This window comes from Chelonoidis abingdonii, chromosome 7, assembly GCF_003597395.2.
Source record: "Chelonoidis abingdonii isolate Lonesome George chromosome 7, CheloAbing_2.0, whole genome shotgun sequence".
In the NCBI taxonomy this organism is placed as follows: domain Eukaryota; kingdom Metazoa; phylum Chordata; order Testudines; family Testudinidae; genus Chelonoidis; species Chelonoidis abingdonii.
Window position 1 is genome coordinate 75,544,641 of NC_133775.1, and position 17,214 is coordinate 75,561,854.

Below are 17,214 nucleotides of genomic sequence, written 5' to 3' on the forward strand. Positions count from 1 at the left end.
GGGAGGGTGAGGTGACTTGGAGGGGGAGGAGTGGTTCCTAGCCCCCCCCCCAAGGTTACTTCCATGCTGGCTCCTCCCACCCCCACCCCCCACAGCTCACCTTCGCTCTGCCTGCTCCCCCGAGTGTGCTGCCACCGCCCCACTTCTCCTCCCTCCCAGGCTTGCCGCGTGAATCAGCTGTTTTGTGGCAACCTTGGGAGGGAGGGGGAGAAGCAGAGCAGCAGCATGCTCAAGGAAGCAGGTGGAGGTGAGCTGGGGGGGCGGTTCCTCTGCATGCCCCCCCTCCCCAATCCCTAGGGTTACTTCCTGCAGCCCTCCCTGCCGCAGCTCACCTCCACTCAGGGCCAGCTCCCAGCTTCTTGTGCCCCAAACACAAAAAAAAAAAGCTGGAGTCCTGCCCCAGGCACATGCTTGGAGTGCTGGTGCCTAGAGCCGGCCCTGACTGCACCTCCCACATGCCCAGGTGCCAGAGCAGGAAGCTAGCGCTGCTCCCACAAGGGCATGTCAGGGAATAGCAACTGGACAAAGAGGCCTATGATTCATTCTCCAAGTCATCAAAACGCCAGGTCAGCAGGGCATCACTGGAGCTGCTTAACTTCTCTAAATAGCAGGAAGATGATTCGGATCATCAAGAGAAGCAAACAGGGCAGGTGTGTGTCTGTGACTGGCTGCTGAAGTAGCAAGGGAGAGACCGCCATTTGCTTAACACCTAGGCTAATACAGTGGTGGATATGAGGAAAGAACCTAGATGGACACTGACAAAGACATTTTATCATACATTACTTGACTAGCGCAGACAATACTTTAACAGAAAGTCACTAAACACACACACAAGTATGCAGCTCCTTTTAGAATATCAGCCCAGTTACTGAAGAGTTTCAATTGTAAGTGCTAGAGCAGATTATCCTTTAGTTACTGCTTAGTAAGAAGTGAAGCAGTGTCCCCCAATTCAGGAACACGTTGGAGGATATACCGGATACATTAACTGTGTTAAAGTTTGGAACCTACCTTACAATATCTATCTAGCGACAATTTGATCCTGTTACATTCAAATCCTATCCTCTCAAGTTAAGTAACAAGGAAGATTTCAAGAGATTTAGGCTAAAATTTGTAAGTTATTTAGGCACTGCAACAGCTACACCTGATTTAGATGCCTACATCTCATTTCCAAAAGAATTTAGGACTATATCCCACTGAAGTGCCCAAGCCCCCCTTTTTAAATGATTGTAGGCTCCTAAATCAGTTAGGTGTTGCAATGCTAAATTTACCAGTGCCTAGATACCTTTCAAAATCTGGGCTTTATTTATTAAATATAATCCTTTAAAAGCAAATCCCAGTGTGAAGAGGTTTAAGAATAAGGATTGCTTTAAGCTATCCCACCCCCAAAAACATCAAGATTCATTTAAAGACAAGTTTTCCAAATTGAAATTCAGACAATTATAGCCATTTAATACAACAGACCAAGTGAGTGGAGTTCTTCTGTAATGCGAGTTTTCACAGTCCAACATCCAGGAGTGTATGATTTAGGCTTATACAGAAGTGACAGAATAAAGCACCAATTTGACCGAATTCTCAGGAGCTACAATTATAGAACATAACATTGGTAAAACTACAGGTAGAGCATTGGCAGATAATTTCATGACGCTGCTGGAATTAAGATAGCTGGATGACATTTTAGTGACAGTTCACAATCTGAAACCATTTATCCTTCCGTCTTACTGCAGTATATCCTAGTCTTCATAAAAACATTTAAGCGATTAGCTCTAACATCAGATATCTTTACAGCCAGAGTTTTCAAGAAGGCTCTGACACCCACAATGAGGTCAATTTATTATTTTTTTTTTTATAAGTAGACATAATTAGCACCCAGAAAAATGGGAACTATTAGATGCAGAGTGCTGCAGAAGGTACAACCCTGTAAGTCACAGTAGTAACAGTTAAAGTGAACTAGTTAACTGAAACAAACTGTAAAATAAACACAAGCTCTCTGTTAGCTGCTTGGTTGGGTAACATTAACACCTGTGCAAAGAACCCAGAAACTAAAGCTTCCTGCAACACGTAATGTTTCAGGATATGTCTACATTGTAGTCAGGGATGTGAATGCAAGACCATGTAGACAGACATTCTTGGCTATCTGTATTCCAATTTGCAGCAAGCTAATTTAAGTGTACATCACACACGTACATATGTAACTGCTAAGCCCTGTGCCATAGCATCCTCACTGCTATTTTTAATGAGTTAGCTAGAATACAACTAGTATGCACACAACTACACACGGTTGCATGAATTCCGGTCCCAATAAATTTAAAGCCTTCACGTCACCTACAGAGGGTAGAAGTCACTTTACTACAAGTGATGACAGCCATGTGTAAGCTGGAATTATGCAGAAGATGGAACACTCCCGTCATTTTGCATTAGCTTTTAGCTTAGAACTTATCTATTCTTACCTAGAACAGACTTCTGACACCCTTTCTATCACAACTGACCGTGCAAGAGCCTCATCCACAGCTTTGAAACAGGCTCCTTTTGTTTCTCCATCTCTTCTTATAACACTCCTCTCTACTCTTGCCTTTCAATCTCTCCCCCACCACACACACTTTGGGTCTTATGAGTATGTTAATTTACTTCATGACCTCATACAAAACGGATTAATTTAGATTATATGTTCCACTCTCTGGCATTTACAGCAGACTATGGAGACTTTTTACACAATACTCAAAACAGATGTGCAGTTAAAGGCAAGTAATCGTTTAGTTATGCTTATCATTGAAGGTGGCAAGGAAGATCAAACATGGCATAGGAAGTTGCACTGGTGACTTCACAGTACCTTGTACTTTCCCCAAGTGCCACAGTAGGGTACCAGTGCATTTAACACTGGAGCTTTTTTTAATTACTATTAAATATAAGGCCTGATCATAACTGTTAGAAGTTTAAATAGACTGCACAGAAGTTCCTACTAAACTACAGCTGCAAATTTAGGTACAAGTTATTAAATTCCTGTTCTATGTGGCTGTATCTTATTACTGGTAACAGTATGCATGGTAGGTGAATCAAGCCAGTCTGTAGGCCCCCATTACGGCTCATTTTTCTATGGCCGTAATATTATATGAACACAGGCAAATACAATTATGCTCTTAGAGAATGTTTCCATAATGCAAGCCTCTCCCAAGTTCGTTTGTCCTTTCAGTACAAGTTACTTCACATGAGTGTACTTTTTCCAAGCAGCATTCTATATTCTTAGCACATCACCTGTTCAATATATGGCCATACATTCTACAGTTCTTTGCAAGTGAAGCTCTGCTCCATTTCAGAGCCATTTTAATCAGAAAACTTTGCTTTTCCTTCATGCAATAGGTATAAAAACCTCCAAGTGTAAACCATAGCAGTTACCATGTGTCTGCTATCAAGATTAATTTGTATATGCAAGTTTTTCCTATAGCCTGCTGCACAGAAAACTCGAGGCTGCTAACATTTACATGCAGAGATGCATAACCAAGGACATTGAGAGATGAGACAACTGGAACAAATTTAGACCAAAAGCAGTGGACATTTATTCCTCATTTGTGCAAGAGTGTAAAGATGCATTTGAAAATGGATGGGACAGACCCCTGTGGCTGGAGAGTTGGAGGCTATAGCCTCTCCTTCATTTTGATGGCTTGGTTTACAATTATACTAAAGGAGATCAAATTGCAGACTCACCTACTTCACATGAATGTTGCTGGCAAATACACTTGTTTACAAAGTAAAATTTCAAACTACATTTTCACTGAATTCAAGTGAAGACTTTGTTCAAATAAAAGACACATACAAGTACAATTTAAAACCATATGAACATTTGCAAATGTTTAGTGCAAAGTAAGCATGTAAAACCTACATTTTATGAACGTTTGTGCTGATGTGTGGGATAATTTTTACCCTTTTACATCCATTACTTTTAGTTACATAAGGTTTCACTTACCTACATATGCATTGTGTTAAGTCCCATGTAAGTGGGAATAATACCACTAGGCTTTGTAAAATTTTGTTGCTCAGATCCTCATTAAGTAAACTGCTTTTTTGGTTTAACAGTCAAGTAGCTGGCACACTACATATCTTGAGTTCATGTAAGTGCTTTAACCTTACGTTTGTCTTGTCAAGGCACATAGCCTTTTCTGATGCAAACTGAATTGCTTCATGATTCTGAAATGCAACTGTTTGTGAATGCAGACATTTAAGGACAAGCCACCATTAATTTTAGCCTGTAACAAACTGGTTTTAAAATTAAAAGCCTATTCACACAAAGTTATATGTAATGACTGTAGTAATCAGTTTATTACACAGATTAATCATTCTTGAACGTACAAGCCCCAGGGGAGCAGTTGGGTCTTTAAATATACACGAGTTTTCTGTCAAATGAATTTTTACCCTTACATCCAGAAAGACCTAAGCAGTTAAAAAAAACTTAAGAAAAATAAGAGCTATTAGCTATGTATTAACTGAGAAACCACATACAAACCAAAAAGGTATGAGGGAGGGGATAGAAAAGTTGAAATAAATCAATGTCACTTGATGCACTAATAGCTCCAATCCATTTAAATGTTGACCATTTGAACTTAGATCTTAAACACAGGATGTGGGTACGGGTTAATCTTGTTGGTTGTAACATTTACCTAAGATGTAGATCCTTCAGAATAAAATGAATACAGAAACAGCTTTGAGTTCTTCACCTTGGCTTTCCATAACCGTTATGAGTTTAAAAGGATTCCATTTAAAAAAAAATCCTCCCACAAGTCAGTGAACTGTCTCCAGAAAACGATGAAACCCACCACTCCTCCCCCCTCATTTTATTACTCAATTTAAATCAATAAGGAATGCTTTTAGGCTCACAACTAAGTTATGACTGAAGAACTGGCTTTTCACACACACTTCTTTGCTAGGAGTCAATGTTGGTACGGGGAATACAGTATTTCTATTTTGTTGTTCCAAGTATGTACAACACGCAGCACTGCTGTATCAGGTAAACATGTGCACAGGGGAAGATGAGGCGTGGGCTCATAGAAAGCAGTCAAATGGAAATCAAAAGGACTTTCTCTTTCAGAGTTCCCCTATCTTTATTTGTAGAGGTTATCCAATAATTTCTTTAATTACATCGCATACTTCTGAGTCCATTCCCGAGCTATTCTGTTGTACCTGTATGTATAAAAAGAGGATTTGTTTAACATGTATCATCCACTCAAATGCAAGAGATATTTTTAACTCCAGTGGAATGTTCTACACATGCTTTGAGCTAAATTCTCTGCAGCAACATCAGAACTTTCAGTCAGGTAATTTGAAGAGCAAAATAAAGTTTCATGCAAATAAGTGACACAACTTAACCCTTTATCAGGGCAGGGACAGTAATCTTTGCTGTGTTTATAATTATTTCAGCAAGCAGCAGCAGAACGAAGTCTTTGGGGCAGAATTACATAAAAGCGCTAGTGTTTTGACATGAAGACTTAAATTTACATGTTTTCTAACCACTATCTTTGGGCAACTGTGTTACTGTTGTAAATTTTATCTTCATAATAGTCTGAAAGCTCTGTATGATGCAATAACTATTTGGCAAGGTTTTGCTTCTGCGTTCTCTTCAATCATCATCAGTTGTAAGGAAGAAGTAATAACAGTTTCCCATAAATGCTGAGCTGCAAGATATTGCCAGACTGAGAATAGTGTTACAGCATTTGTTTATTTTGGCTCCAGCTATTATGGTTGACTATTTTGACAGAGCAAAAAAGAGGGATGAAATCCGGGCCATGACAACTTTTTAACTTCTGAGGAGCAACCTGCTCCTTACAGATCCAAGCTACAGTCTTTTTGCACCCAGTGCACCCCTTGGGGTCAGAAATTGTGCACAGAGGACCATTTTGGCTAGAGTCTCAAGTAAAAACTGCAATACCACCATAACGTTTGATGCATTACTGATATTTGAAACATCTCCCTTCCACCTGTCACAAAAAAGTGAGATACACTTCACTCTGGAGAGTACATTCTATTAGCTACAGGATACTTGGCCACCTTATAATACAGAATTCCAACTGGATCTTTGTTGCAATAAAGTTATCTAGTCAACTTAAACTAAGAATGGTTCTTTGCAACATAATGGGTTGTCTAAGAAAAACCTGTTAACTTCAACATTGTTTAAACTCTTCAAAAGCCAAGTTCAAATGTGTTGATAGCACAAGACTAATATATTTGCATACTCGTTTCCCGAATATATGAGAATTGAATATATAAACTCTGTGGATTTGACAATTTTACAGTTGTACCTCGTGCCAAACTGCTGAATACTAATCATGCAGCTCTATGGCAGACAAGATGCACTGACTTTCCCCAGTATCTGCTCCTGAATTACCAAACATATTATCCAGAAACTTGCTTAATTTCACCTCCCTCCCTACTCACAGGTTGCTGAAGTGCTGTCTTGACTTCATTAGATGGTCGTGTAAGGGAACTGCTGATCAGTTCTGGAGTGGGAACAGCTCAAGGTGGGGAATTAGTTTACAATCATCATCATCAAGCAATTGCTCAGACAAGAAGTTCCCTTTTAAACTGAACCAGTTTGAGTTACATTAATTCAAACGTTTTTCTGATTTTTGCAATATGCTCCCTAAAAGCTTATAAGTCTTCCCCACATCTCTACCACTCTTATCCTTCCCTTGCACCCTAAGTATGTAGTCAATGAAGCTGAATCAGAGGTACTGGTTACCTCTATGTTCATGCCCCACCATTCAGAATATCAGCACTCCCTGTAATAGAGTTTAACTTGTTCTCCTTCTGCTGACTATATAGATTGAAGCACAGATAGTGAAGGGTTTTTAAAGTGTGTAACTCAAACAGATGCTGCAAAATCTGTATAAAATATGGTTCTTAGTACAGATTACATTTGGGAGATTTTCTCAGGTTTATCAGGGTATCGATCATGAAGGCAAACCTGTAGTTAAAGCAACTAAACAGATATAGATTTGCTTATAGGCTGAGAACTTGGTTCATGGATTTGGGGGCGGTGGGAGGAGGGGGAGGTATGGCTTACTTAAAAGTCCCTCAATACAGACTTTCCTATAGCAATGCCATTAGGTACTACTATATGAAGACTAGTGTCAGTGTGCACTGTATCTACAGTGCTTCTTCTAAGCAATGTCTTTAGAAGACCAAGGTTCCCAACTGATCAAGACAAATTTAACAAATTCAGAGATTAGTTTTTTATCAAGTAATCCCATTTTCTTTTTACCTCTGGTTCTGAGTACAGATTCTGCTGTTTTCACATTATCTGAAGCATTTAAAAGGTTTTTGGCTTCCATACTCACTTTTCTCTATCTGTTTTGTAGATCCGTGCAATCTCAGGCACTAAGGGATCATCTGGATTGGGATCACACAACAGAGAACAGATGGACAAAAGTACTAGAGAGAAAAAAAACCCATTGCATTAGAATTTAAGTGCTGCTAAAAACACCTGCAGGAAATAAACCTACATTGCTATTTTAACCCTTGATGTCTGGAGTCAAGATGTGGTGACCAAAATAAAACAGACAACATTAACACTAATGAACAGTAAATTCCAGAAAATTTAGCCAAATGACTTTAGGATATAAAGTAATTACCATTTCACAGCTGAATTAAGGCTTTGCAGGACCGTAACACTGTTATTTTGAGTATACCATGCCAGTATGGAGACAGCGGGACAGAACTGTTCAATTACAAGTTGGAATCACCTTTAAAAAGGTGTCATGCAATTAAAAAAATATCAAGTATTATGTATACAATTGCCTGAAGGGTTTTAAGACAAGATTTAAAAAAAAAAAAATGTTTTAACAGAAATTTAGGTCCTGACTTGCCTGGAAGATAACTGGAGAACTAATGTTATGACATAGTCAAAGAGTGAAAGAGCAACTGAGAAGGGAAAGAGATTTTAAGATCAACTGTTCACAGCTTCATTTTAATGCTTTAATATTCTTTGTCCATATTACTACTCATTTAAAGTTAAGATTAGACAACTGAGGCCATGTCTAGAACAGGAAGAGAGATCACATTTGTCAACATGTTTTAAACAGTTTTAAAACACTGCTCTGCATCTAGTGTAAACAGGGAAAGTCATATTCAGAAGGTAACACAACCTTCCCTGTTTGAACTAAGTGTAAAGCCGTACTTAAAGCCATGTTAAAACTTTCAGTAAGTATTTTTAAATATGACCAGTCTTCCAAGACTAGACATAGCCTGAGACATTCAATAAGCCCTCCAGCAAAGCCAGAAAAGAACAGAGTTGACATTCTTATATTTCTGAGGTTTAAAAATAAGGGGAAAAAAATCTTGATCTTAATACAGAGGAGCAATATTAAGTACATCTTTAAAAATATGCATCTTTACATCTTGCTGTGACCTTGTCCAGCTTATCCTTTGATGCTGCTATGGTAGTATAGACAAGGGCTCTCCCTGCCTCCCAGGTGTCCCATAATTCCTACCACCAGCTCAGCTCCATTCATGGTGTCAACAGAAGGAGTCTTAGCACATACAAGGCCTGCTCTGGGCAAGTTTATATACATGACATTAGCAGAGCTGGGAAATCTTAAACGTATGTACACTAGCAGCTTGGATTCAAAATTAAATATTTGTCTAATCATACTATTTGATGTTTCCTCCATGATGGTTTTGGAAACTCCTTGTACAAAAGGGTCTTCTACAAGACTGGACGTACTGTTGTCCCATATGCTGAGTGCACGAGTAGGATGCATTTCTCACATTCATCTTTAATTTGTCATGCTAAAAAGAACTTCAGAACTAGAGTGAAAAAAGAAATACCAGGTACTTGGGCCATGTGCTTTCACTAGCTAAGTTGTATTGGGTGGGGATGAGAGAACAAGAAATGATTACAGATGCTTGATTTAATGCAGTTTTCACTGTATTACAGTAGACACTTGCCTAGCGAGGTATATTAGTGTCAAACTATAGTTCCAGGTTTCTAGAACTATTTTAGGGAAGAACAAAAATATTGATTGGTATAAAATTCAGGTTCTGCATTGGATAAATTCCTGCAGATGAGATGAGGTCTCAGAAAAGGTCAACCTATTTCTTGTTCTGGGTTAGATTAGTGCCTCTTTTCCTCCAACACCATGTTACTAGTCTACTAAAGGTTATAATACCTGTGATATTCCAACAGATTAGGTTCAGGAAACAAAATCCTTAAAATAGTTGTCAGTGAGAAAAAGTATGACAAAACAGTATTCTGCGTTAACAGAATTTCTGCACCCTCATCAGTATCTGTACACACAATTTTAGAGAACTTTAAAAGTTCAGGAATGGTCACACTGTTTCAAACTAGTAGTCCCAGTGGTCCAATATCCTGACAGCCCAGTTAGTACTAGATGTTTGGAGGAACAGCACAAAAAATTCTGTAGCAGGTAGTTATGGAATAGGAAAAATACTTCCCATACAAGCAGACTAATACTTGTCAGAGGTTAGCTTGACGTGACATAAGTTTTTTTTGGAAAGGATAAACTAACATCCCTATTATTGTAAGATTTGGATGTTATGCATAAAACATCCAGTCCTTTCAGAAATCTGCTAAACTCGTTGGCCTCAATACTTTTGTAGTTCCACAGACTAAATGCGCATTATGTGAAAGCAATTCCTTTTATCAAGTATTCAATTTCATTCAATGTTCCCTTATTCTGCTATTATAAGATGGTGAAAAGCAATGCCAGTCCCATCTATGCCATTGTTTTGAATATCAAGCCCTTTAGTCACCTCTTTTCTGAAGTAGTTTGTCTTTTCAATCTCTTCATATGAAGTTTCTGCTTGGCTGTAGTCAGTCACTGTCGCAACATATTCCACTTCCCCAGCACCCTCCCTCCCCGCCCCCCCACTTTTTTTTTCTTTTTTAAAGTGTGACCTGAATAGAACATGGTATTCCAGGTGAGATCATCTCATTGGATTTATATAGTAGCTTTATTTTCAGTGCTCTCCATCCCCTTCCCCTAAGGATTTTAACATTATCTTTTAATCCGCACAACAGCAAAGGGTTGATTTGAGCTGTCCACAGTGATGTTCAGATTTCCCCCTAAATACCTAAGTTGTTAGACAATTTAGAACCCAGCAAGGTTCATGAACAGTTTTTCCATTTTGCACCACTGTGCATTTGTTAAGACTTTCATCTGCCATTATGTAGTCCATTCACATCGGTTGGTTAGGTCTTTCAAAAGATATCTGCAACTTTTTCTCCCGTATTCTCTGTCTTGATTTTGTAGATCATTCATTACTACAGACATTTGTCTTTGTATAGAACCTTAGGATACTCTTGTTAACTTTTTGCTGGTCTCAATCCCAATATCACTTGTAGGCCTTTTAAAGAAAAGGCAAACCTACACATCTGCCATGCTCCAATCCTTCAGCAGAATAGCTGTTTTAGTGAGGACATCTGGCTTGCTAGCAACTCAGCCACTGCCATTCTTAAGTACTTTCAGAACTCTTGGATGTAGACAAACCAGTCCTGGTGACTTGTGCTCTACTTTAATCAAGTTGGTGCAGGCACTTCAGCCCTTGACAACATCTCAATATCTGAGATGAGCAAATAGCCCCGAAACCATAGTGGTACTGTTGCCAACCCTCCAGGATTGTCCTGGAGTCTCCAGAAACTAAAGATTATGACATGTGATGAAACTTCCAGGAATACATCCAGCCAAAACTGGCAACCCTACTTGGTGGTGAAGGCTGATGCAAACAAGTCGTTCTCTACCATATCCTTATCGTTCAATTGTTAAGTTTAATCTCTGGTGATCCAGGCTACTTCCTAGTTCTCTTGTAAACTTCCTGCTGCTAGTACCTTCTTGTTAGGAGTATTTGCTCTTCATAGTCCATTTTAGCCTTCTTAACTTCCTTCCTGTGTGCTTTGCCTACTGAAGTTAAGTATTCTTGTCTTCACTAGGCTTGGCTTTCATTTTCTGAAAAAACAGTTTTGCTCAAGTAACCTCTTGAACATAGCTAGTTATCCATAGTCGTTTACTATGTGGCGTTCCACTTCCCTTCTTTCTTTTTGTTAAGTTTATGCATCTTTTATGACACTTATGGAGATTTCTTAAATGAATCATATCATTTTCAAGGATAAGGGTCTTCCCTACTTTTTGTTTGGAGGGAATTAAACTTTTTTAATCCCCCTCGCTCCCCCTTCTAACGTTTACCATGCTAGTTTCTGTCATTTTCTTTGCTAAAGAGGAACTTAACTATGCTGCAGTCATTATTACCTAGTGCTCAACTCCAGTTACTTCCTGAACCAATTCTTGTGTATTACTTTGGACTAAGGAGCAGCTTCTCCTCATACTCTGGAACTAGCTGTACTAAAAAATCGTTTAAGGTGTCATACCATTGCTTCTCTATACCATGTCCCATATGACCAGCTTATATGCAAGTAGGTGAAGTCCTCCATTACTACCATTTTAGAGTGCTGCCTATTTAATCTCAGTATCATGCACTCACTTTTTTCTGATTAGAAGGCCAGCAGTGTAACCTTAAGTAAATTTGTATTCTGACAGCTTTGAATTTCTATCTGGTTTTTCCATTCAGAATTTCTCTTATTAGATTTTATGGAATGTTTGGCTATAGTACTACTCCTCACCTTCACAGCCTGATCTGTCCAGTTTAGTTTATGACCAGGTGTTAATGTACACCTTTCTCCCCCCCCCCAAATGTTAGGCAATGTTGAAATATGGTGGGATACCAATTTCAAGATCCTCTTCCATTGCCAGGCATTCTAGTTCACCTGGACTTTAGTCTTAACTTTCATGGCAACAGTGTAAAGAGGCCAAAGACCCTTCTCCCTCTAAAGTGTAATGGTTAGAAGTTAGAGAACCTTAACAGATATGCTTCCTAGGAGGGTGTGTGCCCCTGGATACAGGGCAGTACAGCCTAATGGTCAGAGTCTGTATGGTCATCCCATGTTGCCAGGCAATAGGGCCTAATGGCTGTGGTCTATCCCACTCCACTGGGCCCTGTCCTCCGGCCCTAACTGCAGTGTAGGACCTTGCCACTAGCTCAGCGGGGGTGGGGAGTTGGAGTGTCCTACCAAAACACGCTGAGGTTTGCTGGGGGAAAGGTACCAGTCCATCACACACACACACACACCCCCTGAGGTTGCTTCCTACCAGCTTGAGTGTTGAGGTCTCCCATGAGTCTCTAGGTTCCCTGCGGGCCTCCGAGTCAGTCGCCTCTCTGGGTTCCTCCCATAGCAGGGCTTCAAGCTGGCCTGGAGAGGCTTCAGTCCCCTGCGCCTCTGCGGGAGGTGGCTGGTCCTCCGCAGGAGCTTCCCTGTCAGGTCCTTCCCCTGAGTCCAGCAGCCCAGACTGAGCTGGGCTCCCTGCTTTTATACTCCCAGAGCACTTGGAGAATGCCCAGTATGGACGACGCGGGACTTCCGCCATCAGTGCTACTGGCCTGACGCTGCTGGGGCTAGTGCGGTACTGCCCCACCACATACCCTCCCGCTTAAGAAGGATCCTCCGGGTTGATCTGCCTCCTCCTCCCCCTCTGTTTAGAGAAGAAATGTGCATTAGTGTGGGCCTTACCTGGGCAATGAAACACACGGAAATCATAGGGTTGGAGGGAGAAGTACCATCACGTAATCTGGGGGGTTGTGTCCTTCATTCTATGCATCCACCGTAAGGGGGCATGGCCTGTGATCAACCTCAAGTTATTCCCTAGCAGATGATAATGTAGGGCGTCAATGGCCCACCTCACCGCTAGGGGTTTTCTTTCTATTGTGAAATAATGTTCTTGGGGGGAACAGTTTATGACTTAGATACAGTATTGGATGCTCTTCCCCGTCTAATTCCTGGGATGGTATGGCCCCCAAACCTACTTCAGAGGCATCGGTTTGAAGTATAAATTCCTTTGAGAAGTTTAGGTGTTGCAGGACTGGTTCTTGCATGAGTCGTTCTTTCAGGGTTTCGAAGGCTTCCTTGCACTGTTCCAACCACTGCACTTGTCGAGGCTGCGCGTTCTTTATCAGGTCTGATGGGGGGGCAGCGATACATGCGAAATCTGCATGAAGTGGCGATAATATCCAGCTAGGCCCAAAAACCGGTGCACCTGCTTCTTCGTCTTGGGGACAGATACGTCTATGAGGGCTTGCAACTTGCTGATATGAGGCATCAGTTCCTCCTCCCCCCCCCCCCCATATATCCAAGATACGTTACTTCTTCTTGCCCCAGGTGGCACTTTGCCCGAGGTTAGCTGTGAGGCTGGCTGTCCTGAGGGCCTGCAACACCCCAGCCAGGTGGCATAGATGATTCTCCCAGTTGTAGCTGTAAACCATGATGTCATCTATATATGCCGTTGCATACTGTTCGTGGGCTTGTAAGACCTTATTCATCAGCCGCTGGAATGCAGTGGTGGCTCCACGTAGCCCGAATGGCATGGTTATAAACTGGAAGAAGCCGAAAGGCGCTGAGAAGGCCATCTTCTCTCGGGAGTTGGGATAAGGGGCATCTGCCAGTATCCCTTGGTTAGGTCTATGGTTGACAAGTACCTCGCTCCCCCGAGCTGTTCCAGCAGTTCGTCCACCCGTGGCATTTTCAAAGCGGGACATGGCACTGACCTTTCAAAAGTCGATACAAAAGCAAGTAGTCCTGTCAGGCTTCGAGACTAGGACGATAGGGCTGCGCCACTCACTCGATTCCTCCACAACCCCCATCTCCAGCATTGTCTCCAGCTCCCATCAGACCATGTCCCACATCTTCTGGGGCAAGGGTCGGTGGTGGCCTCTTACCCTCTTTTTGGGGGTGGTTTGATGTGATGGCTCATCCAGGCAGTCAGCCCTGGGTGGGTGGAAAGGACGTCAGGGAAATCCTTTATCAATTGTTGTAGTTGCTCTCGCTGTACAGGGTTGAGGCCCCCTCCCACCCCAGAATGCCACTGGCCTTGGGTCTGGGGGTCCTCTCCACTAGGGGCCCAAGTTCCAATTCTGGGGTCAACAGGCCAATGAGCAGGGCTTCCTTGGTCTTCCAGGCCTTCAGAAGGTTCACATCATAGACATGCTTCTCCCTCCGTCGCCCTCGTAGTCGGACCCTCGTAGTTTACTGGCCCAACCCGCTGGATTACCTCATAGGGTCCCTGCCATTTGGCCAGAAGTTTTGATTCAGCCGAAGGCAACAAAAGCAACACCCAATGCCCCTTAGTTCCTCAGTTATAGGAGGCATTCTTGGTTCGCTTGGGCCTGGGTCAGGCTTTCCTGGAAGAATGCACTTAGTGTCCGGAGCTGTTCCTGGAGCTGCAACACATACTGTGTGGACACTAGGACTCGTGTCTTCTGGGCTTCCCACTCCTCCTTCAGGAGGCCCAGGATCCCCCTGGGCTGCCTGCCATACAAGAGCTCAAAGGGTGCGAACCCTGTCAATTCCTGGGATACCTTCCCTGATGGCGAACAGCAGGGTTGGCAACAAAGTATCCCAGTGCGTGGGGTCCTCCTCCATGAACTTCCATAACATGGCCTTTAGGGTGCCATTGAAACGTTCCACTAGGCCGTCTGTCTGGGGATGGTAAGCTGATGTCTGGAGCATTCATATATGGAGGAGGCGGCACAGTTCAGCTATCAGTTTAGAGGACCCATTCATGCCCTGGTCGGTCAGGATTTCTGCCAGTATCCCAACTCTAGCAAAAATCTTCACGAGTTCAGTAGCGATTGCCGGTGCTGTCACTGTCTGCAGGGGCATGGCTTCAGGGTAACGTGTCATGTAATCAACGACCATTAGGATGAATCAGTTCCTCATCTTGCTTCTTTCAAGGGGGCCAGTTAGGTCCATTCCAATCCATTCAAAGGGTACGCCAACGACTGGCATAGGAAGCAGGGGTGCCTGGGACCCTGCCAGTCCTGCCAGCTAGCATTCCAGGCAAGATGTGCAGTAGTCCTTAACCTCCCAGTGTATGCCAGGCCAGAAGAACTGGGGAGTTATCCTGTAGAGGGTCTTTTCCCGTCCCAGGTGCCCAGCCCAGGGGTTTGCATGGGACAGTTGGAAGAGGTTTCGTCACAGCCTCTGGGGGACCAATAGCTGACAGAACGTCTCCTGCATCTGCAGTTCCTGCACTACCTGATATAGGCAATCCTGCCATATCTCAAAGTGGGGACCCTGTGGGGGCCTCAGGGTCAGGCCTTTCTTGCACAAAGTCCACGTCCTGTTCCAGGCCTGTTTGTGTGTCCTCCACCGAAAGGGGCCTTACCGGGGGGGGTGTCACAGAGGTCTCCCCCTGTGCTGAATCTCTCTCCCCGGGACGACCTGTGGTGTGCCTCCGAGCAGCCCTACTCGCGGTAGCCTAGTCCCTTCTGTCTGTGGGTCGGCCAGTTGTTACCTCTGGAGGATCTCCCCAAAGCCTGGCCACTCTCATCCTAATGTTAACGGGTAGGCTAACCTGGGGGCCACACCCATGCGGAGCCCCCCCTCAACAGCCAACTTCTACCCTCACCCAGTCCGTGGGGTAGGGGTGGATGTCCCCATGTACACATTGTAAGTGGATCCGGGTGTCAAGAGAGTTTAAGGTCTGGGACCAACCCCTCCTGTATGAGAGTGTGACTGCACCCCGAGTCCACAAGGGCATTCACGAGGATCCCCTCGATCCGGACAGGGATCATGAACTTTCCCGGTCCTCTCTTCCAGGCCCTTCATCTGGGGACCCAGGCTTCTCCGTAATTGCCGTCCATAAAAGGGCAATCCCACCGAAAATGCCCTTCTTGTCCGCACTCCCAGCACTCCTCTCGGGCCTCGGCAGGTCCAGGGCCTTCACCCAGTGGGCTCCCTCTCCCCTGTGGGTGTTGATCCCGTTGGGTCGGTACCCGGGCGACCCTGTGTCTGGACTCGGGGCTAGGGAGCTTCAGCAGTACGGGGTGGCTGCCGGACGAGGGCTCCCAAGCCCTTGCCCCCTTGGGATTTCCTTTGCCTGGCCCGCCCCTTCGACCGGAACTCCCTGCTGTCCTAGGTGGCACCTCAGCCCCCTTGGTGGACAAGTAGTCCTCCATCAAGGCCACAGCCGCTGACAAGGTTGTCGGGCGATGTCGGCGTACCCAGGCCTTCCTCCCGGGGGCAGGATCTGGGTGAACTGCTCCAGCGCCACCATCTCCACTACCTGGGGTCCGGTCAAGCCCTCTGGGTTCAACCACTTGCAACAGTGGTCCTGTATCAGTTGGGCCACCACCCAGGGTCGGAACCCCAGGGGATACTATTCTTTGTGGAGGCACTGATGATAGGTCTCCTGGCTAATGCCGGTATGGTCCAGTATGGTCACCTTCACCCAGGGATATTCCAGGGCCTCCCGGGGATTGAGACTATGGTAGGTGGCCTGAGCCTGTCCCGTCAGATAGGGGGCTAGTAGGGTGCCCCAATGCTCCAGGGGCTATCTGGTGGTCGTCACCCATTCAAACATCACTAGAAACTCCTCCGGGTCGTCTTCTGGCCCCATCTTAGTGAAGCATAGCAGTAGTTTCCTCAAGTTCTCCCTGGGTCCGGCCCCAGTAGGTATGGTGGCTGCAGCTCCCACCAGGCAGAATAGACTGGCCATCTGCTGGACCAGGCATTTTTCTTGCACCTCTTGCTGGACTGCCAATACCTGGAGGAGCTGCTGGTGGTGGTCTTGATGCTGGCTTATCAGTAGCTGCTGCTGGCTTGCCATCTGTTGCATCACCTGCACCTGCTGCTGTTGGGCCCACCTGCTCTTGCTGCTGTTCCAGCATCCATTTTAGGAGCTTCTCCATCTCCATCATGGAGGTTGATGGGGTTCCCATGGTTTAACTCCCTTCCCCAAACCTTTCAACAGGCCTGAATCGTTGCCCGCATTCTCCAGCACATGTGAGGGTTTGTGCCCCTGGATACAAGGCAGTACAGTCTAATGGCCAGAGTCTGTAGGGTTGCCCCGGGTTACAGGGCAGTACGGCCTAATGGCTGGGGTCTATCCCACTCCACTGGGCTCCATCCTCCGGCCCTAACCATGGCATAGGACCTTGCCACTGGCTCAGCAGGGGTGGTGTCCTACTGAAACACACAGGCTTGCCAGGGGCAAAGGGGTACCAGTCTGTCCACTCCCTCTACCCACCCCCGGTCATCTCCTACTGGCTTGAGCGTTGAGGTCTCCCATGAGTCTCCCTCCTTTTATACTCCCAGAGCACTTGGAGCATGCCCAGTTCTGATGGGGCAGGACTTCCGTGGTCAGTGCTACCTGCCTGACGCTG

General features: G+C 44.3%; 1 protein-coding gene across 2 annotated transcripts in view; it reads right to left on the bottom strand.

Moving 5' to 3' along the window:
* Positions 1-3,527: 3,527 nt before the first annotated feature.
* UBE2D2 (ubiquitin conjugating enzyme E2 D2) overlaps positions 3,528-17,214 on the bottom strand; it is a 56,594-nt gene continuing 42,907 nt past the window's right edge. For both annotated transcript variants that reach the window (XM_032777699.2, XM_032777700.2), the window contains 2 exons: positions 7,323-7,416; positions 3,528-5,169 (listed from right to left, as the gene is read on the bottom strand). In XM_032777699.2, coding sequence (XP_032633590.1) covers positions 5,124-5,169; positions 7,323-7,416 — 140 coding nt within the window. In that variant the 3' untranslated portion in view covers positions 3,528-5,123. The remainder of the gene's footprint in view (positions 5,170-7,322; positions 7,417-17,214) is intronic.